Source organism: Narcine bancroftii, chromosome 12 (genome assembly GCF_036971445.1).
Source record: "Narcine bancroftii isolate sNarBan1 chromosome 12, sNarBan1.hap1, whole genome shotgun sequence".
In the NCBI taxonomy this organism is placed as follows: Eukaryota; Metazoa; Chordata; class Chondrichthyes; order Torpediniformes; family Narcinidae; genus Narcine; species Narcine bancroftii.
In genome coordinates, this window is record NC_091480.1 from 6,488,313 (window position 1) to 6,511,401 (window position 23,089).

General features: G+C 41.0%; 1 protein-coding gene across 4 annotated transcripts in view; it reads left to right on the forward strand.

Annotated features, from left to right (window-relative positions):
• Positions 1–23,089, forward strand: part of LOC138747086 (cytohesin-3) — an 88,795-nt gene that overhangs the window by 20,865 nt on the left and 44,841 nt on the right. For 3 of the 4 annotated variants that reach the window (XM_069906027.1, XM_069906026.1, XM_069906028.1), the window contains one exon: positions 22,416–22,498. In XM_069906027.1, the coding sequence (XP_069762128.1) occupies positions 22,416–22,498 (83 nt within the window). Of the gene's footprint in view, positions 1–20,410; positions 20,514–22,415; positions 22,499–23,089 lie in introns of those variants that run through there. The other variant, XM_069906025.1, reaches the window with a different exon arrangement.

Consider the following 23,089-nt stretch of genomic DNA (forward strand, 5'->3'; position numbering starts at 1 on the left):
TGGTTTACCTCTTTCATCTCTCTCGTTCTCATTTTTCTTCCTCTGTATGTGCTTGTTTATTCAAAACCCACTCTTCTCTGCTTTCCCAATCCTGCTTCAGTTGTCCTTTTTCTCTCTGTACCCGTCCCCCACACTAACCCCTGTGCACTCTCACGTACTCTCATGAACTGTGGGTGTGGTAAAGGGAAAAGCAAGAGTACACAAAGATCAGTAAACTGTTATGCATTGTTGGAATGATTATCAGTTTTGTTTTCCTGACTGTATTGTCAAACACGTTTAAGTACGGAAATTCCAAAAGGGCACGTTGGGTTCAGTGGGGTCGATCAGTGTTCCGCTCCCAAGCCATTTCCCATGTCAAGGTTTTGTCATGAAATGTTGGTCATTCTTTTTCTCCCACTGACGGTGCTCAATTCGTTGAGTCATTCAGCATATTGTGTTTAGCTTCCACATTTTATCATCCTTCCTTGTTTAACAATTTAAAAAAAAATTAAAGCTCAACTCAATCAATTCATTGCATGCTAAATAGGCAGTCTAGAACCAAGAGAATTGACCTTACAATTGGAGACAGACAATGTAGGGGTGATGAGGTGCCAAGCCTTTTCCAGACACTGTTGACGAACAAGGAGAACCTGGAGGGACATAGTTGGACAGGCAGCATCCATGACTAGAAATGGTCAGTAAGACCTCTTTATTGAGGTAGATCTCATCAGGGTCCCGATGCATGTCGTTGGTGGCTTGTCAGTTTGTCTTGTTTTTGGAAGCAACAGTTCAAACCTTACAAAATTTGTAGATCATTGAGTTTCCTTTCACAGTAAAACATTAAAGATTCTGTGCAAAGAACTGCTGTAGGAACTCTGTTGGTCAGAAATGACCAATAGAGTTGGGGAGAAATGATCAATGTTTTGTGTTTGAACCTTCTCGCCAGCTCCTTGGCAATATTTATCCCTCAATCCACATGTTATCTGCAGCTCTTTGTGGGAGGTTGCTTTGTGAGACTTAATTGCTGTGATGATGCTTCAAGCAAAAATCAACCAGGTGTAAATTGCTGTGAGATATACTCGGGTTGTGAAAGATGCTGTCAAAACAGAAGTTGATTCTTTGAATTTCTTGGTAATAATTTGCTTTATTTGTGAGGCATTTAAATGTGCAATGCTACAGGGAAAGATGTTTCTACTTGCAATTCCACCCACTCCCTTGGACAATCTTTGGTTGCCCTATACTGCTGCTTTGCTTTGAGATGGGAATGGGGGTACAGGTATACCTCGCTTTATGCAAATTCGCTTTTTACAAAGAAACCAGTGTTCGCTATCCGAAAGGAATTTGAATGGGTCTTTGCTTTTAGTTTCATAAAGCGGGGTATACTTGTAGTATTTTCTATGTTGTAATGCTACTCACTTGATAGGATGGGGGGTGATTCCTGCCATGTGCTGGAGGGTTGCAGGTGGACCTCCTGCCTCTAGAGAGGAGGGGAATTTCTTGCTCTGTATTGGTTACTGAAATCTTGCTGATTAGGGGGGAGGCAGGATGTACTGTGCTGTTCTTTTGCTTGTTGTCTGTACCCTGTGGCAGGACTCTTTAGGTGCAGCCTTGAACAGTTAAAGCCTTGGACTGTGCAATACATTGCAGACATAAGTGAAACCATGAGAAGTTTCTTCACTTAGCTCGGGGGCTTCAGTCAAAAACAGCTGTTGACATCACGGACCCAGGACCTATATAGGTTCAGGGGTTTAAGCAGTTTCCCATGAACCTTAAGAATTGCTAGAATTTGCAGATTTTCTTGGCTATTAAGATTGGAATCATTTCAATGCATACCATGCAATTGTTTCCTGCATCCATGGGAAAATTTGAGCATTCCCAATTTATTTCCTGGTTTGGCACATCTAGTTTTATTGATATTCAGCATCAAATTTCTGGTTTATTTAATTCATGTGGACTAATGTTAAACATGGTCTCGATGGTGATATTTACCTTGCATGAACAATTGAATATAATCATTTGTTTGGGGACTTTCCAAGAATAATAAACTATTAAAATATATTTTCATCCATCTGGCTTCAGTTTGATACTTGGAAATATATTGCCTGTTTCTTTATCATTGATCTAAATCCTGGGGCTCCTTTCCGTTCCCAAAACCACTAGAACATTTTCACTAGAAGAAATGGTTCTCATGATGCATTCTAAGTAATTGCTCTAATGGATAAAATATAGCTGTCTTCCTGACAGTACCCACATCCCAAAGATTTGATTTGAGAGAAGGGAGAATTGATGAAATGTTCACAATTTAAAAAAAAAAAAAAAAATTGCTTTAGGTTATTTATGAGTATTTTTATTTTGGCACAAATTGCAGTTCTCCATTGCTCCTCCTATGTCATTGTCTTGCTTTTCAAGCATCTTCTCCAAAAATTTGTTCACCTTTTTTGTATTTAAAAAAAAGGATTCTATTTGTACAGTCCCTTTCATCTCATGGTATATAAGACAAGCTCAGTCACAATAGAGCAACACAAAAACTTCAAATGCTGGAATTTTGAGCAAACAATGAAACGTTGAAGGAACTTAATGGATCTGGTAGCATCCATGGTGAGAAACATTCAGTCCATGATTTGGCTCAGAGCATCGCCACAATGGGTCCTGGCATGAAACATTGACTGACTATACCAGATCTATATTTATACTATATACTATATCTATATCTATCCCAGGGATACTGCTTGACCTGCTGAGTTCCTCCAGAAATTGATGGTAATGTCATCTGGTTGGAGAGTGCCAAATAGAAAATTAAGTGTTAATAAAGGCATGAACAAGGGTCTCAACAACTAGAAGATATGACATTAATTATGTAATCATGGTGAATAAGGACTATAATCAGGAAACAGAGCAGTTGGAAAGGGAAATAATAAACATAGAAAAAAAATTAGCAATAAAGGAAGATACAACCAAAAGAAGAGAATTGGCGGATAAAAAAATAAAATATGAAACATTACAAACATATAAGGTGGAGAAGAATATAATGAAGACAAAACAGAAATATTATGAACTAGGGGAAAAAACACACAAAATCCTAGCATGGCAGCTTAAGACAGAGCAAACTAAGAAAATGGTATTGGCAACAAGGAAAAAAGACAAACAAATTACATATAATCCAAAAGAAATTAAGGAAAACTTCAGAGAATTCTATGAACAATTATACCGAACCGAAAACGAAGGGAAAGAAGGGAAAATAGATGAATTTTTGACTAAAATTGAACTACCAAAACTACAAATAGAGGAACAAAATAAATTAACAGAACCATTTGGAACAGTAGAAATACAAGAGATAATAAAAAATTTACCAAATAATAAGACACCAGGAGAGGATGGACTCCCAATAGAATTCTACAAAACATTTAAAGACCTAATAATACCGCCCCTCCTGGATGTAATCAACCAGATTGATGAGACACAAAACTTACCAGATTCATGTAAAACAGCAATAATTACAGTGATACTAAAACAAGGGAAAGATCCACTCTCACCAGCGTCATATCGACCAATATCTCTGCTAAACACAGATTATAAGATAATAGCTAAACTATTAGTGAACAGATTAGCAGAACAGGTACCGAAAATGGTAAATTTAGACCAAACTGGATTTATCAAAAAAAGACGCACAACAGACAATATTTGTAAATTTATTAACTTAATTCATGCAGTAGAAGGAAATAAAACACCGGCAGTAGCAGTTGCTTTAGACGCAGAGAAGGCCTTCGACAGAGTAGAATGGAATTACTTGTTCAAAGTATTGCAAAAATTCAGTTTACCGGAGAAGTATATTAATTGGATTAAAGCATTATATAAGGGACCGTTAGCGAAAGTGACAGTAAATGGACATGTATCAAAGCAATTGAACTTAAGCAGGTCAACGCGGCAGGGATGCCCACTATCACCATTATTGTTTGCGCTAGCTATAGAACCACTAGCAGAATCGATAAGAAGAGATAATAATATAAAAGGAATAAAAATAAAAGACAGGGAATATAAAATCAGTCTGTTTGCGGATGATGTGATAGTGTACTTAACAGAACCAGAACTATCAATAAAAGAACTATATAAGAAATTGAAGGAATATGGAGAAGTGTCGGGATACAAGATAAACGTAAATAAAAGTGAAGCAATGCCTATGAATAACGCGGATTTCTCAAAATTTAAGGAGGAATCCCCATTCAGATGGCAAACGCAGGCAATAAGATACCTAGGTGTGCAAATAAACAAAAATCTAGGCCAATTATATAAACTCAATTACAATCCACTAATGAAAAAATTACAGGACGATTTAGAGCATTGGAAAGAGCTACCACTGACACTGATAGGAAGGATAAACTGTATTAAAATGAACATTTTTCCAAGGATACTATACTTATTTCAGGCATTGCCAATACAACTGACAGAAAAATTCTTCAAAGAGTTAAAGAAAATAATAAGGAGATTTTTATGGAGAGGGGGGAAACCGAGGATAGCACTAGATAAATTAACAGAATGGTATAAACAAGGAGGCTTACAATTGCCAAACTTCAAAAATTATTATAGAGCCGCACAATTAAGGTACCTATCAGATTTTTATCAAACAAGGGAAAAACCAGACTGGACGAGACTAGAATTAGATAAAATAGGGGAAAAGATACCTGAACACATATTATATAAATGGGACGAAAAATTGGTACAACATAGAACTTCTCCAGTATTACACCATCTCCTCAATATATGGAAGAAGATTCATGTAGAAAGAAATAAAATAAATTACCAAATACGAAAACTAATATTGACGCAAAATAAGCTACTCCCTTTTACAATAGACAACCTTGCCTTTAGAAAATGGGGAAAAAAAAGGGATTAAAAGAATAGAAAATTGTTTTTCAGGAAGTAGATTCTTATCCTTTGAACAAATGAGAGATAAGTACAATATAACTGGAGATACAGCGCTGGCATATTACCAACTGAGATCCTACTTGAAAGATAAATTAGGAAGCAACTTGAGTTTACCAGAGGGAAGTAACCTTGAATATGTGATTACAGATACAATGTTAATCAAAAGATTTATAAAAAATATGTATATTAAACTGCAAGAAAAGGAAAATGAGGAAACAAATGGTAAAACTAAACAAAAATGGGAACAAGATTTAAATATAAAGATAAAAAAGGAAACATGGGAGAAGTTATGCTCTGGAACGATGAGAAATACAATAAATACGAGGCTGCATATGATACAATATAATTGGTTACACAGACTATACATTACACCGCAAAAGTTAAATAAATGGGACCCAACAGTATCTGATAGATGTTTTCGATGTAAAAAAGAAAGGGGAACAACAATTCATGCAATCTGGACATGTGAGAGAGTAGAAAAATTTTGGGATGATCTCAATCAGATATTAAATAAAATAACAGAAAACAATATACCAAAGAATCCAGAGATCTTTCTCCTAAGTAACATAAAAAATAAAGAATTTGGAATTGACTTGGAAGATGCACAAAAAAGATTTGTCAAGATAGCCCTAGCCGTAGCAAAAAAATGTATTATGTCAACCTGGAAATTGGAAGATAATTTGAAAATACAACAATGGTATATAGAAATGAATAAATGTATTCCATTAGAAAAAATAACATATAGTTTAAGAAATAATATTGAAATATTCGAACAAGTATGGGAGCCTTACATTAAATACAATAGCGAAAACCTACCGGGAACAAACATTACCTAAGTTGATGGAAGGAGAAGAAAAGAAAAGAATGGACTCAGTAGAATTTCTGGTGTATTTTTGTTGAATGACAACATTGTCTGACTGAATTAATGCAACCTAGATTGTATACCTAAAATGGATGAGGGGGGGGGGGTGGGGGGGTGGCTTGGGAGGAGGGAGGGGGGAGGGAGAAAAAGTCACTGTAAATGTGTGGAAAAGAAAAAGTGTATATCATGGCTATTGTGATTTATGGTGTGAAAAATAAAAAATTAAAATAATTAAAAAAAAAAAAAAATTATGTAATCATGGTGTGGAACTCAACTGGTGCTATCCTGTGAATAAGGCTTTTCTGAGGGAATGAATATGAAAAACTCCAGATGATGGAAATGTAAACAAATAAATAAACAGCTCAGCAGATCATCTGTGGAAGAGGAACTGTGATTGGCACTTTAACAGAAATAGGAAAGAGAGACAAGGTACCAGTAGTTTTAATTTACTCTGGTTTTAAGGATGAATTGTCCCATACATCTCTCCTGTCACCTTTTCTAAAACTTAAACTATCTTTTCTTAACCACTTTCCCAGTTCTGGCAGCCTTCAACCAGAAATGTTAACTCTTCCACAGATGCTGCCTGACTTGTGTGTTTCTAGCATATTTTGTTATTTCTGCTCATTCTATTACTAGATTGAGGACAAAATCGAACAACTTGGACACTGTAGACGGGTCGAGACATGGCAGTGAAATAAAACAGGTTCAGCAGACTCCAGATGCTGTATTTTTGGACGACATTGCTTCATGGCACTCGTGGATTATGGTTGATACCGAGTAAGGAATGTGAAGGCTAGAGAAATTGGGGAAAGAGATGCTAGGGCAAGAGTAAAGTGATTTGATTGTGAAGGCTGAGGTGGAGTAATGGTGACATAGAGGATGAAATGTAGAGACATGAAAATGGGACAGTTGACCTGCACTATGAGGACAGAAGTGACTGCAGCTGTAAGATGTAAAGGAAAATGCAGTGGGAGGCCTTGCAATTATATAGTTTGAGGTCTTGCCATGTCCCAAGTTATTTTATGGTGGAGTTAAATAGTCTGCAGACACTGTAATTGTAGTGTTATGGGTGACCTCTTCCCTTGCTCCTTCTTTACCCCGTTTTCCTTTTTATTCTGGCACCTGCTTACTTTTTGCTCTTGATGAAGGGCTCAGGCCTGAAACATTGGTTATATATATTTACTCCCTATGTTCGCTGCGTGACTTTGAGTTTCTCCATTACTTCTGTATTTTATGGTGGAGCCAGCCTATCTGCACCTGATGTGATCCATGTGTGGATTCAGGCTGGGTATAGTAACTCTTGTTGGACTGGACTTTGTCAGTTCTATGCTTCGTAGTTTGGAAATGAGTACTTGGACAGCGCTCAGGAGTTGAGATAGTTTCCCTTGTGGTCCAGGATCCCTCACTGACCAGGTGTACGAAGCAAAGTGTGAGGATTTGTGCATCTGACTCACCTTGTAATCTATGATGGGGAGCTGGTGAGTTTTGTGCAGGACAGGGTTTGCATGGCTGAAGTATTATAACCTGTACAGTAACTGCAATTATGATCAAATGGGTGTGAGCTGCATTTGGGATATGATTTTAGGCACCTGTTCTATGTCAATAGGCTAGTATGAAAAGTATATCTTTGGGATGGGGCTGGATTTAGATTGTTAAGGATGAGTATTTGTGCAACAGCAGGTCATAATGGACAGTGAAGTACCTTATTACATGCTATAAAGTGAGGAAATATGGCAGCCAGTTTATGGGAATGATTATTTGTTGGTTAAGGATAAATTTTGGCAAAAGGCACTAATAACACTGTCTTACTCCTTTGAGATTGTATTTCAAGTCTTTGACGTCCATTTGAGTGAGCAGCTCACTTGTGCTTTGACTTTTTAAAAAAAAAAGTATGTTGTTCACATTTTTAGAGGAGTTGTGCTTGATGTATTTGTGTTTGGAGGAGATTAGGTTGTGTGTATGTGGACCGCAGAGCCCACCTCACTGACAAAAGACAAAGGAGGAAAAACCCAACACCCAACCCCAACCCACCAATTTTCCCCTGCAACCGTGTCTGCCTGTCCCGCATCGGACTTGTCAGCCACCAACGAGCCTGCAGCTGACGTGGACATTACCCCTCCATAAATCTTCGTCCGCGAAGCCAAGCCAAAGAAAGAAGAAAAGAATGTGGACACAAGAGAGAGTGGGTGTATGTGAGAGCATAAAATTAGTGTGAGAATATGGATGTGAGGAATGACTGTAAGGGAGTGCCTGTGGGCCATGGTAAAATCCAAAGTAGATTTCCACTGTACTGAGCCAAAAAAATTGTAGGTCAAGCTTTGGAATGAGAGTGGAGCATACTCTGGCTAGAAGGAATATTTGCATATTTCCTGTTTATTTGCAGGATCCTTCCAGTTAGTAATCTGAGCCAAATTATCCAAAAGTACTTGTAACCAGCAAATACAGGAGAGAAATGGAACCTCTAACGTGATGATAGATTAGCACTTAAAGTTCATGGTTCACTGTAACTGTCTCAATGGTCCTTGTTCAAGAAACCTCTTCCAACTTGTTCGTGTTTTCTGCTAAACATCCAAAGACAATAATTTTCTTTCTGATTTTAAATTTAAAAAAAATTAGCTCTACACACATGTACAAGATTAATTTGTGTGTTTAAATGTCTTGGAACTAATGTAGCATACTTTTGACGCGAGGATGTAAGTTTGGTTGTGAAATAGTCCATGGTGGGATTTTTGTTTGGATGCCTGCTTACGTTTTCCATACCTTGATGAAGGGCTCAAGCCTGAAACCTTGATTATGTATCTTTATCCTTTGCTATGTAAAGGACATCATTTGACCTGCTGAGTTTCTTCAGCGTTGTGGTTTTACTTCAACCGTGGTGACTACATTCTTTCGTGTTGTACCCATGGTAGGTTTTAACAGTTTAAAAATGTAAAAGATTGTCTTTTTTTTCTCATTTTGGTCTGAATGACATTACGACATTTTTCTGACTCCATCTCTAAAACCACCTCTCTGCCCTATGTAATCGAGATTTCGGAGCTCTTCCAATTCTGCCTTCTGGTATCCGGATTTTATTATTCCCTAATTGCTCCACTAATGTGCAGCCATGACTTCAATTTCCCTAGACTGGAATTCTCTCCCTAACCCTCCTTTACATCTGTGTCTGAGGCACTCCTTCAAAATTTCCTTTGACCAACTTGTAGTCATATGTCCTAATGTCTCTAAGTGATTAGTTGTCAAATTTTAATGAAAAAGTTCACTATGCTATTGTGCAGAGGGAACTGGAAGTGCTGGCACATATGAATCAAATGTTAGTGTGCAGGTAATCAAGAAGGCAAATAACATGTCCTTCATTGCTAAAGGAATTGAATTAAAAAGCAGGGAGATGCAACTGTGCAGGGAACTTGTGAAGCTGCACCAGGAGTGGGTAATCCTGGTCTCCCTACTTGAGAAAGGATATACTGCATATGGAGGCTGTGCAGAGGAGATTCTCTTGGTTGATTCTGGAAATGAGGCAGTTGGGAGTAGAGATTGAGTAGCATGGGTAAAAACACAATGCTGGAAAAACTCGGCAGATCAGTGTCCTTTATACAACATAAAGGTACATAACCAACATTTCAGGCTTGAGCCCTTCATCAAGGTATGGAAAAATGTTGGGAGGTGCCTGAATTAAAAAGATAAGGGGGGAGGTGTGGGGGGGGGGGATAAGGAGGAGCATGGTTGCAAAGGTAATGCGTGGAGAAGGGAGGGAGGGCACAGCAGCAAGGAGGGAGGAGTGATGGCTGGATGAATAGAGAGGGAAGGGGGTAGAGAGCTGGAGGAAAGAAGACGGGGGGTGGGGGGGGGGGAAGGGAAGGAAGGGGGAATGGAGACCAGGTTATCAGAAACTGGAAAGTGCCCAGATGGAAAATCAGGTGGTGTTCTTCAATTTACAGGTAGTCTTAAATTTTACAGGTAAATTGAGTTACCAGTTTCTGCAAGCCTACTCTTAGAAGGATGGGGAGGGGGATGGAATCTTATAGAAACAAATAAAATTTTTTAAAAAAAAGAAATAGATAAGATAGAAACAGGGAAGTTATTTCCACTGGGTGAGACTAGAACTTGTGGATAGATTTAGGTGAGTAGATTTAAGAGCAAGATAAGGAGGAATTACTCCCAGAGTAGTCAATCTGTCAAATTTGCAAAATAAAGCAGGCGAGCTACCTCATTAAATGTATTTACGACACAGCTAGATAGTAAGGGAATTAAGGCTATGGAGAACATACAGCTGACTCCCTGGGCAGATCAACCATGATCTCACTGAATTGCAGAGCAGGCTTGATGGGCCAGATGGCTGACTCCTGCTATAATTCTGACTGCTGCCTCTTCCATCAACCACTGGAGATTCACCTCCATTTTGCTTATCAGAATCTTTCAGTTTTTCTTTTTTTCAAAAAGCACTTTAAAAAAAAAAATCCCCTTAATCTTCTCCAAGGCAAATAAACAATGCAACATAAATATTCATTTAATTATCGTACCTGGACATTGCTGATAAGTCAACATTGCGGCCCAGCCTAATTGCTCTTGAGCCAGTGGGCTGCTCGATCATTTTGGAGAGTCCACCTCTCTATCATAGTCACATAGCGGCCAGACCATGAATGATGGATTTCTTTTCCAGACAAATGCTGGACAGCTGGATAGTAGAATGCTGACGGACAAATTGTTATAAACCAACTGCCGGAACACAGTGGGTCCAGCAGCATCTGTGGGTGGGGTGGCGAGAAGCTATTGTCAACATGCCAGTTTGAGGCCCTGCATTAGTGTGAGAGTTGAGGGGGAGGTGGCGGGTGTAAGGAGGAGAGGGGCCATTAGGTGATGAGGTGAGGGATGGCTCCAGGTGGGGGAGTTGGAGGGGTGGATTTGGGAGACAGTGAGTGATGTGTGAAAGCTGATGGAAAATGGCAGATGGATCCAGATTTTGGGGCCAGGGAGCGTGAAGGAGGAGACTGCTGCTGGAGGGTGACAGGTGGAAACACCAAGACTGCCAGCGTAAGCAAAGGCAATAATACGAATGATTAAGGGAAACATGAATGGCAGAGGGAAGCGCATGGGGAGAAAGGATCCAGTGCGTGAAGTGTGTGGGTAGCAGGAGGATGGAAACGAGGGGGAGGGGGACAAAATGGTTAATGAAGGTCTTGAGGGTGAAATCTGTCTTCAACTCTACCCTGCCCCCATGATTCTATCTGCCCATCATCCTTCACCTATTGCTCTTGATCTCACTTCTTCCCCCTCTTTATATTGGCCACCTTCCCTCTCAATTCACACCTGATAGAGTGTCTTGACCCAAAATACAGAAAGATTTTCTCCCCTCCCCAGATGCTCCAGCAGTTTTGTCCTTGTGTGTCTTGACAATCTGGTAATATGGTTGCCATTACTTAGAATCATTGCTTATTCTAGGTTAATGTAATGAAGTGAATTTTTGAATTGGTGGTGCAGAATCATTAGTACAGGGATTGGATGTGGCTTGCATTTATCATCTTGCTCTGAGTTAGGTCAGACAAGGTAAGGGAAAAGATTTCTTCTCCAGCATTAGCAGACTAGACAGATTATTAACATCAATTAGTTTCATGATTACCATCACAGGCTAGCTTTTAATTTTTTTTTCCCCCAAATATGACAAGTTTTGTAATTTATTTGCTGTGTTACATATCTCCGCAAGCATTATTCTACATTGCAACAATAGCCACCCTTCTCGTGTATTTTGTGGAATGTCCGGGACATCTTTTGCATGCTTTAGAAATGCTTTCTTGAGTAAACAGCCCAGTAAAACATTTTAGGTTTCAGGCCACTTAACAAGGCTCCTTTTGGATAAATCAGAACATTGAAACTCTGTGGAAAAACTCAAATATCAAAAAGAGTGAAAATATGCATTTTCAGCCAATCAATAATTAAGCAACATTTAAGAATTTAATGCTGATAAGTGTGAGGTGCTTCATTTTGGTAAGAAGAATCAGAATAGGACATACGTGGTAAATGGGAGAGCATTGAGGAATACAGAAGAGCAGAAAGATTTAGGAGTAACGGTACATCGTTCCCTGAAGGTAGAAACTCACGTGAATAGGGTGGTGAAGAAGGCTTTTAGTATGCTGGCCTTTATCAATCATTGCATGGAATATAGGAGTTGGGAGGTGATGTTGAGATTGTATAAGACGTTGGTGCGGCCTAATTTGGAGTTCTGTGTGCAGTTCTGGTCGCCTAATTACAGGAAGGATATAAACAGAGTGGAGAGAGTGCAGAGAAGGTTTACCAGAATGTTACCTGGGTTTAAGCATCTAGAGTATAGGGAGAGATTGGACAGATTAGGTCTTTATTCTTTGGAGCGTAGAAGGTTGAGAGGGGATTTGATAGAAGTATTTAAGATTATAAAAGGGATAGACAGAATGGATGTGGATAGACTATTTCCGTTAAGAGGAGGAAAGATTAAAACAAGAGGACATGAGTTAAGAATTAAGGGGCAGAGGTTTAGAGGTAACATGAGGGGGAACTTCTTTACTCAGAGAGTGGTAGCCGTGTGGAATGAGCTTCCGGGAGAAATAGTGGCGGCGGAGTCAATTGTATTATTTAAGAAAAGGTTGGACAGGTATATGGATGAGAAGAAGATGGAGGGTTATGGGCATTGTGCAGGGAGGTGGGACTAGAAAGGGGTGTTTGGTTCGGTGCGGACTAGAAGGGCCTAATGGCCTGTTTCCGTGCTGTAATTTTTATGTTATGTTATGTTAAGGGCTTGAATTTCCAAATTCAAAATCACTTCCAGTTTTTTTTTTGCAAAGCAAAAGTAACCTGATTCCCCTCCACTGTTCAGTTTACAGAACTTCAGCATGGATGCAGTGGTTGACTTCTGAATTCCACCTTTGTTATTCTATTCAAATCTTTCCTTGTAAAATAATCCCTTCATTGCTGGAATCAACCTGGTAAACATTCTCTGCACTGCCTCCAAACTAGTCTGTCCTTTCTCAAATTTGGAGACCAGAACTGCACATCGTACTCACCAGTGTCCTATACCATTCCGGCAGAACTTCCCTGCTCTTAAATACAATCCCTCTAGGAATGGCCAACATCCCACTTCCTTTCTTGATTACCTGCTGCACCTGGCAAACTAACTTTTGGTGATTCATACACTTTAAAAAAAAAAGTGGTGTAAATAAGAATGGGGATATGTATGCTGAATGGAAAAACTTTTCAAGGTTGTGAGGTTGGAGCAAGGCAGTGGAACATTGAATTGCCTCTCAAAAAATCAGCATGGAGTATGCCCTTTTTTTTAATTGATTTTTCTGTTTTGTGATTCTATTAGCTAGGCTGACATTTTACAAAAAAAAGAAATAAAATTAATTTCCTGCAGAAAAAGAACATTTATTGCCTCTTCACCTGATGTTGGTGGCAAGATTGACAGTGATTTAATTGTCGTTTTAGTAAGGTTGTTCTTTTTTTCAATCACTGAAGATTTGTCGCTTAGGGGGCCAGGAATAATTTGTAATATTCCCCAGAGGTGAAAGGTTTTGTTAAACAGTCACTCGGGGAAATTTTGCAGCTGAATTTACAAGGCAGAACATTGTATAAATCATGGACCATTTGGATGAAGCAAATGCCAAACCAAATTTTCTTACCTTTGTTTTGGTTGGTTTTCTTGGTTGATGAATTTTAAATTGTGTTCAGATGTAAAATTTAGAATTTTTCCAATCCCTGCAGGCTGACCCAATTGTGAAGTGCTCACTAAAGGATTCAGCCGGCAGGGAACTTTTTATTTGTTGGAGGACAGTGCTTGCCTTCACCCCAGTGGGACAGGAACTAGTGAGGATTGGCTTTACTGGAGCTGAGCTCATTGCTGAGCTTTTTCATTTGGTTATCTAACCTGCAGGATATCCAGAAAGTTTCATTTAGATTGTGAACATGACAAAAACCCCTGCAAAAGGTAGCGGACACAGCCCAGGACATCACAGGTAAAATCCTCCCCACCTTCGAGAACATCTACAGGGAATGCTACTGTTGGAGAACAGCAGCGATCATCAAGGATCCACACGCTCTGTTCTCGCTGCTGCCGTCAGGAAAGAGGTCTCAGTGCCACAAGACTTGCACCACCAGGTTCAGGAACCGCTGCTCCCACTCCACCATCAGATTCCTCAACAACAAACTCAGACACATTTAAGGACTCTTAGTTTTGTACTTTACTGATTTTTTTTTTTCTTCTCTCTCTGTATTGTAGTCAGATTGCTACATTTCTTTAATTTTTTAAATGTGTACGTTGAATTCTTTTTTGCACTGCTAATAACTTGTAATTGAGTTTGTTGCAGGAAAAAGGAATTTTAGGGCTGTATGTGATGTCCTGTATGTACTCTGACAATAAACCTGGAATCTCTTAGAGGGATCACTTTTGAATTTGAGCCCAAGGACTCCTAACCATTGTCTTAGAATCCCACAGTGCATAAGCCATTTTCTCCATGTTCTGAGCAGCCTCACTCGCTTGATCTTTCTCCATAATACTCAAATGTTTTCTCCCTGTTTATTCAATTCATCCTCCCCAATCCTCTTTATACTGGCAATCTTGACTCCCCACTCAATCTTGATGCAGGGTCTTGACCCAAAACGCTGGCACCCCCTGTCACCCACAGATGCTGCTCAGCTTGCTGAGTTTCTCCATCTGTTTGTTTTGCCTTCCATATTCCAGCATTTAAAAAGATAATTCAGCCTATTATGTATGCCAAGATTTAATTTTCATTCCATCTGTAGTGAACTCCAGATACCAATAGCTCTATTTTTATATTTAAATATATTTGTTTTTTTAAATTTAGACTGCTACGTTTACTGTGCTTCTCTGCTTCCTTTTTCTAAAAAAAAGCTCTTGGGAATGAGGAGGGAGAAAGGTAGCAGTCAAAGCTGATAATTAACCATGATTTAGTTCGTGTTATATGGCGAGCTCTCCACTGGCCACCGTGACAGAGGTGCACCAAAGAAGAGGTACAAGGACTGCCTAAAGAAATCTCTTGGTGCCTGCCCCATTGACCACCGCCAGTGGGCTGATCTCGCCTCAAACCGTGCATCTTGGCGCCTCACAGTTCGGCGGGCAGCAACCTCCTTTGAAGAAGACCGCAGAGCCCACCTCACTGACAAAAGGCAAAGGAGGAAAAACCCAACACCCAACCCCAACCTACCAATTTTCCCTTGCAACCGCTGCAACCGTGTCTGCCTGTCCCACATCGGACTTGTCAGCCACAAACGAGCCTGCAGCTGACGTGGACATTACCCCTCCATAAATCTTTGTCCGCGAAGCCAAGCCAAAGAAAGAAGAGTTTAATGATGAGATATGTTCCAAGGTCTGAATGGTCTGCTGCCACATCTTGTATTCCAGAGTGTATGCCAGAATGAATTATTGATTGTCCTCTCAAGGGAAATGGCTTCTTTCCTTACCAAAACCTTTTTTTACACCACTCCTTTCGGCTCTCCCAATCAGAGGAGGGGGTAATGAATATAAATCTTCCTCTGTGGCTTCATGCTCTCAATGGCTTTGTGCTAACAGCTGATGCTTGATTAAGCCCAATGATCTTTTGTCTGAGGAATTGTGGAGAGTTGGAGGAAATGAATGATTGCACCGTTTTAGATTTGAAATAAGAGGAATATGAGTAAAGCTTCTGCAAATACAATAGGTACAAAGTGCTCCAAGTTGAGAGAATATTGTACTTTCAGAGGTGACATATTTTCAAATGGAATCTCTGCTCTCTTGGATGAATCTAAAAGACCTAAAGAACTACTTCACAGATAAGCACAACTTTCCCTTGCCCGGCCAAATATTTCTCCTTGAATATGTGCAAATTTTTTGACAGAAGGATAAGGGGAATTTCATTGAAACATACCAAATATTGAAGATTGAGTAGTTGTGGAGAAGATGTTTCCAGTAGTGGGAGAGTTGAGGACTAGAGGGCACTTCCTCAAAATGAAAGGACATTCCTTTAAAACAGAGGTGAGGATACTTCAAGGTTGTAAATCTGTGGAATTTGTGGCCACGGATGGGTATGGAGGCCAAGTCATTGGGTATATTTAAAGCAGAGGTTGATAGGTTCTTGACTAGTAAGGACATCAAAGGTTATGGGGAGAAGTCAGGAGAATGGGGTCAAAAGGAAAAATACATCAGCCATGATTTGAATGGTGCAGCAGACTCAATGGGCTGAATGGCCTAATTCTGTCCCTAAGTCTTTAGAGATGCAGCACTATAACAGGCCCTTCTGGCCCATGAACCTTTGCAAGGTTTACAATTAACCTTCAAACCTGTATGTTTTTGGAAGATGGGGAAAAAACTGGAGCATCCGGAGGAAACCCACATGATCATGGGGAGAACATAGAGACAGCATTAGATTTGAATCTGGCTCGCTGGCACTGTGTAATAGTATTGTGCTAACCTCTGCACTAACCATGCTACACTTTAATTTCAATACAACACCACTGACCCCAACTCCAAGAATGACTTTTTGATGTTTTGATTGTGCATGGTGGTGTTGAGATCCAAGCTCCTTTTTTTGGACTCTCAGTTGGGATGAGTTAAGATGGGCCTTTTTATATAAAAAATCTAGGAGTAGACTTGTAAATGTTGTGCCTCGCCTCTGATTTTCTTTTTGAGTTGAAGAGCCCTTGATAATTGACAGATGTGATGGTCCTAAATGCTGTAAAAGGTTGTTGTCACCAAGAGAACAGAGAAGCTGGAGGCAGGCAATGTTTTGGATTCGGGGTCTTTATTGTGACCGGTTGTCACCAAATGTTACTCCACTCCCTCCCCAGGAGTAGGCTTTGTTTTCTAATGATGTAAACATAAATAGGCAGCTTTCTGGGTAACTTGATCTCTGTGTGTTGTCCCCACATTATGATTGATTAGTTCCATATGTGGGATCATATAATGATGCCACCTGTCACCCTCACAAAATCTTTCTTCCAGCATATGTGGGCAGTATTTGGGGGGGGGGGGGGTGCAATTTTGGGTTTTTACATTTCACTGAGACATTGGAATAAAGCAACAGACAATTTTCATTTTTACTGTCCTTTTAACACCGAATATTGCCTTGAAATCACTTGCAGGAGATACTTTTACAAGTCACTAGGGCAATATTATGAGTCCTACAGCACAGAAGCAGGTCCTTCGCGTGCCCCGCCACCACACAGACCCTTTTGCCGAACACCAGCCCCATTTGCTTGCATTAGCACTGTATATCCTATTCCTTGTTTAAAAAGACTCGTTCAGTAATCCGAGGAATTAGGGAACATGTTGAAGGGGTTGAAGAGGTTCCACACTTCATGATCTGGCAGCTGAAGTTAGTTACCATAATGAAATGGTTCAAATTTGCACAAGGACAAGAGGGCACAATTTTTCCAGCCTACAGATCAGAAGGTTTTGGGGATGGAAGAAGTTGTAGCAACAGACACAGTGAAAACTACACATGTAAACCACTGCAATACAGAGAGGAAATAAACTAAATAAAGTGCACAAGAGTCCTTAAATGAGTCCCTGATTGAATTTGTTGTTGAGGAGTCTGATTGGAGGGTAGGGGGAGCAGCAATTCCTGAACCTGGTGGTGTGGGTCTTGTGGCATTTTGGTCAGTTATTATTTCAGGAACATGCCACTCTGGACTCTTTTTAAAACCAAAAAAAAAGGACATTTGCTTTAAACCCCTTTCTAGCCTTTTGAATCTCTTGTGCGTTGTCGAAGTGGAGCAGAAGGAAAGAGATCCATGGCAGCAGATGAGATTGCATTGTATCTGGTACACGATTCCATTGTCTCTAAGTCTCGTCTCCGGAACCTCCAGCACTTGTTTGGGGGGGGGTTTAAATTGTACAAATCTTTTTTTAAATCTGCGTGCTTTTAGCATCATTGCTTTGTGGTTTAGTGTAATGGGTGGAGCAGCCAATATTTTGATTTCTTCCTTCCTATTCTATCATCTACGCCCCCCCCAAAAAAAATCCCTTTGCTGGGACATAAATATTACCCCCTCAAGGAAATCAGTGCAATTAGTAACATCCTGAGTATCTTTCTTTGGCTTGGCTTCGCGGACGAAGATTTATGGAGGGGGTAAATGTCCACGTCAGCTGCAGGCTCGTTTGTGGCTGACAAGTCCGATGCGGGACAGGCAGACACGGTTGCAGCGGTTGCAGGGGAAAATTGGTTGGTTGGGGTTGGGTGTTGGGTTTTTCCTCCTTTGCCTTTTGTCAGTGAGGTGGGCTCTGCGGTCTTCTTCAAAGGAGGTTGCTGCCCGCCAAACTGTGAGGCGCCAAGATGCACGGTTTGAGGCGATATCAGCCCACTGGCGGTGGTCAATGGGGCAGGCACCAAGAGATTTCTTTAGGCAGTCCTTGTACCTCTTTGGTGCACCTCTGTCTCGGTGGCCAATGGAGAGCTCGCCATATAACACGATCTTGGGAAGGCGATGGTCCTCCAATCTGGAGACGTGACCTACCCAGCGCAGTTGGATCTTCAGCAGCGTGGATTCGATGCTGTCGGCCTCTGCCATCTCGAGTACTTCGATGTTAGGGATGAAGTCGCTCCAATGAATGTTGAGGATGGAGCGGAGACAACACTGGTGGAAGCGTTCTAGGAGCCGTAGGTGATGCCGGTAGAGGACCCATGATTCGGAGCCGAACAGGAGTGTGGGTATGACAACGGCTCTGTATACGCTGATCTTTGTGAGGTTTTTCAGTTGGTTGTTTTTCCAGACTCTTGTCTTGAGTATAATTGTGGCGTTATTCATATTGGGTGAGCTCCATCCACTCTGCTTTACTGCCACCGCGTTCCATCTGCCTGGGTTGTAACGGGGTTAAAATCTGTCCCGTTCTCTCCTGGAGGGTCCGCGGGCTGTCCCGATGGTGAGCTGCGGCGCGCACTCGTAGGGTTTGGGCAGCCTGCCGTGGGGGATGGGTCGGGCTTGGCCGCTCTTGCTATCCCGAGGATCTCCTTTAGACCGAGTGAAACGTTCGGATTTGAGGGGTAAGATCCCACGGGGGATCTTCTTGCCTCGCAGCTCTCTAAAACCCCACTGCCAGCGCATCCGACCCTAGGATGTGGTCTCTGGTTAAAACATTAAAACGATGAGCCGGGAAACGATCCCCGCGTCACTTTATTGCCAGGTTTCGCGTCTCGCCGGGCATGGAAGATGCTTGGATTTAACAGGGGACTGTCGTTCCTGCGCGTCGCCCTGGTCCCTTCGCTGCTCCGAGTCAATACTAGGGTCGCATTTTGCGTCAAAGGGCGAGTGTAATACATTTTACCCGCCGATTGATAAACCGCTTGCTGCAATTGCTGGGTGGAGGAACACGAGCGGGCCAGCAGTATGCAAATGGTCGGTCAACCTCCTAATGAAAGTAGGGGAGGGGAGAAGCTGTGGAAGTGAGTGAGAAGAGGAGAGGGAGAGACCACTGGGGGAGGGGATAGGGTAGAGAGAAAAGCAACGCCAGTAAGGAGCTGCAAGCAGGGGACTGGAGGGTCATACAGGTGGAAATTGGACCATCCTGACCAAAATGTCCCATCCACATTCGTCCCACCTGCCTGCCTTTGGCTCAAATCCCTCTAAATCCATCCTATTCATGTGTCCGACCAAATCCAACCTAAACCTTGTAATAGTACCTTTATCAACGTCAGGTTTAAAGCTGCTTCACACCTGTATTTGGCCTTGGATGAGGCTATGGACAGGATAGGTCTGTGTAGGACTGGTGAGCAAAATGAAAAGACTTGCTCATGCTGCATTCGGCTCTGTATTTGAACAGTGGTCCACAGCTATTCCCTGCCATCCCTCTACAAAAAAAAATTGTTGAAACAGTTTACCTTTTTATAAACACTGATCTGCCTTGCCGACTCTATATAAAACCTGAAACGAAAGCATGGTTCTGTGTTCTGGATATCTGTAATACAGTTGGAAAATGCTGGACGTTTGAAGCCATGTCTCCTCACAGTGAGAGTTTTACCATTAACCCCAAGTTACCTCATGCAGGCAAACTTGTCTTAGAACTTGAGAATAGGTACCATCTGTGGGGAGTAAATAAATACTAATTCTGAATTATTAACTCTGCTCTCTAGATCAATCAGGATTTAATACTGATTCTGAATTGTTAATTCTGCTCTCTAGATCAGTCAGAATTTAATACTGATTCTGAATTGTTAACTCTGCTCTCTAGATCTTACAACATTACTATAAATAAAAAAAAAATAGTGCATGAAAAGTGAGGCCGGGTCTTTGGTTCATTGATCATTCAGGAATCTGATGTTCGAGGGGAAGAAGCTGTCCTTGTGCCGCTGAGTGCTTGTCTTTAGGCTCCTGTACCTTTTTTCCTGATGGTGGCAGAGTGAAGAAGGAATGGCGTGGGTGGTGGGGTCTCTGAGGATAGAGGCTGCTTTAAAACACCACCTCATGTGGATGTCCTCGAGGGAGTGAAGTCTGGTGTCTGTGATGTCACAGGCCGAGTTAACAACCATCTGGGGCTTATTCCTGTCCCAAGAGTTGGTGCCAACATACCAGGCAGTGATGCAGCCAGCCAGAATGCTCTCCATGGAACACCTATAGAAGTTTTCAAGAGTCTTTGGTGACATACTGAATTTCCTCAGACACCTCACAAAGTATAGCTGCTGACAAGCCTCCTTTGTGATTGCATCAACGTGGAAGCTCTAGGACAGATTCTCAGAGATGTTGACACCCAAGAATTTGAAGCTCTTGACCCTCTCCACTACTAAGGCCTCATTGAGGACTGGTTTGTGTTTCCCTGACTTCCTTCCGAAGTCCACAATTATCTTCTTGGTTTTGCTGATGTTGAGCGCAAGGTTGTTGTCATCAGCGAGCTGATCTATCACCCTCCTGTACACTTCCTCATTGCCATTTGTGATTCTGCCGACAATTGTGGTGTCATCGGAAAACTAGTAGGTGGCATTGGAATTGTGCCTGGCCACACAGTCATGGGCCTATAATGAGTGGAGCAGTGGGCTAAGAATGCATCCTTGGGATGTGCCCTACTTGATAATCAGTAAGGAGAAGACGTTGTTTCCAATTCATAGTCTTCTGATGAGGAAGTCAAGGTTCCAGTTGCAGAGTGGGGTACAGAAGCCTAGAGTTTGTAGCTTCTTGACTAGCACTGAAGGAATAATGGTGTTGAAGGCTGAGCTGTAGCTGGTGAAGAGCAGCATATGTATGAATTGCTGTTTCAAGGTGATCCAGATGCTGCTTGGCCTCTTGTGTATTTACAAGTTTCCCTTTTGTTTAAGGGAGCTAATTCCATATTTCCAGTAAAACTAGCCGAGTGAAGGCCATTTAAAATTATAAATCCGAACAAATTGATGTTTAATGTCACCCTGGAAAAACAATATTTATCCTTGTCAAGTTTGAACAGGTGGTGTGGGTGGCATTGACATAGACTTCACTGATAAAGCTTGGCTGGAAGGGGGAGTGGTTACCATTTTTATGAATGACAGAAGGGGTATTGTGTTGTGAATTGTGCTACAGATACCTTTCCAGGTTTGCAATAATGCCTGGAGTGCATCTGCTAGATTCCATCCGGGTTTTCGGGTCTTTGGACAGGTCAGCTGAACTTGGTGCCTTTTGACTAGTGAAAGAAGGAAAATTTCTGAGGGCAGCTCTCATTCCTTGTTTGCTATGAATAAATTTGCCATATATACTCATGTAATAGTCAATCCTGTGTAATAGACCCCTTTTTTGGGTCCAAAACTCGTGTGTTTTCTGTGTTACCCATGTAAAAGTTGTCTGCCTGCCCATCTGAGGTCCTGTCACCTTGAATGACGCAGTTACTTAATGCATGTGTAAAAGTTGACACCCCCTCCCCCCAAATTTGATCCAAAAAATTGTTCCAAAAAACTCGACTAATACATGAATATTTAGCAGCTCTTAACCTGAATGGTTCCTCTGGTGTAACTTGGGTACAGTGCAAGTGGAGAGAAAGCTACATTAATGGAAACGTTGAACAATATTGGTTCTCTCAACATCTTGCTTTAGTTCACAAGCATTGGGAGGAGGGAGACAGTGTACAGTCAAGAAAAGCAAAAACTAGAAGTGTGGGATTGTGAATGCTGCACTTGCATTCTTTCATCCTGTAGAGTCTTACAGTTCTTTTGGGTTCCTGGGATGTGTGTGTAGTTGGAAGGCCAGCATTTATAGTCCAACTAATCGAACTGAAAGGCTTAGCACATTGTTGTGAGTCTAGAGATACATGTCATCTTTCCATCCTTGAGGGGCATCATGAGCCAGTTGATTTTTTTTTTTTACAGCTTTTTATTCCAAATTTATTAAATTTAAATCCCCAAATTGCCAAGATGGGATTTGAACTTGTATCCCAATGATTTGGATACTACTAGACTGGCATAGATTTTCGCTGTCATTTAGAAAGTATATTGAATAATAATTTCTTTGACATGAACACCATGTGATTTTTGATTTTCTTCAGAGACCATCCTTGCCTTGTGTTTGACTAACGGGAGTAAAAACTGCAACTGTTGAAATTAATTTTTAAATATACACGTGCATAGATTGCACGAGTTTCATAAACCCTGCGTACATAGATTTCGTCTGTGCATTGTGTTGCTTCAAATTTAATGTGCGCTTCTATTATTTAAATTGCACTCACTTAAATGACCTCCTTTCACAGTACCAGTAGAGCTATCCTTTGAAGAGAGGGAGGAGTTGGAGAACATTAGACGCAGGAAGAAGGAACTGATGGCTGACATTGAGGTGAGTATGCTTTACACAATGTCTTCACTTACCCAACAATTGGTGACTATACCCTTTTTAGTCAGTTGGATCTTGAGCTTTGGAATCCCCTGAAGATCTTCCTCTTCAAAGTGTACAGTTGTTTGTTATAAATCTCTTCTGGTCCAATACTGATTACTTACCCCCACCCTCTCCTCCCCTCCCATTTTTTTTTGTTAATGCTTCATGAAGCACATTGTGACACTTCACTATATTGGTCACTATAAATCCAGCTTGTTACTAAAAGGAAGACTAACAATTTTGTGTTTTTATACTTTTCCTGTGGTCAAAGGTGAATCAAATTTGTTCCTATTGATTTTTAGAAGCTGGTCTGTCTGGCATTTCTGCAGTGAGCTGGAAAAATGACAAAATGAAAGAAATTGTCCACTGAACATTGCGTGTAATTTTCAACAAGGATATATAGCTGTGGTAAATACTAGCACTGAACCTCAGGAATTTTATTAGGAATTTCAGGCCACCTTTGTGAGAGAGATTTTTAACCTTGGCTTCAGTCTACATGTTTGAATTGGTGCACATCTGCATTGGAATTGATCAAAAGACATCCAGATCGAA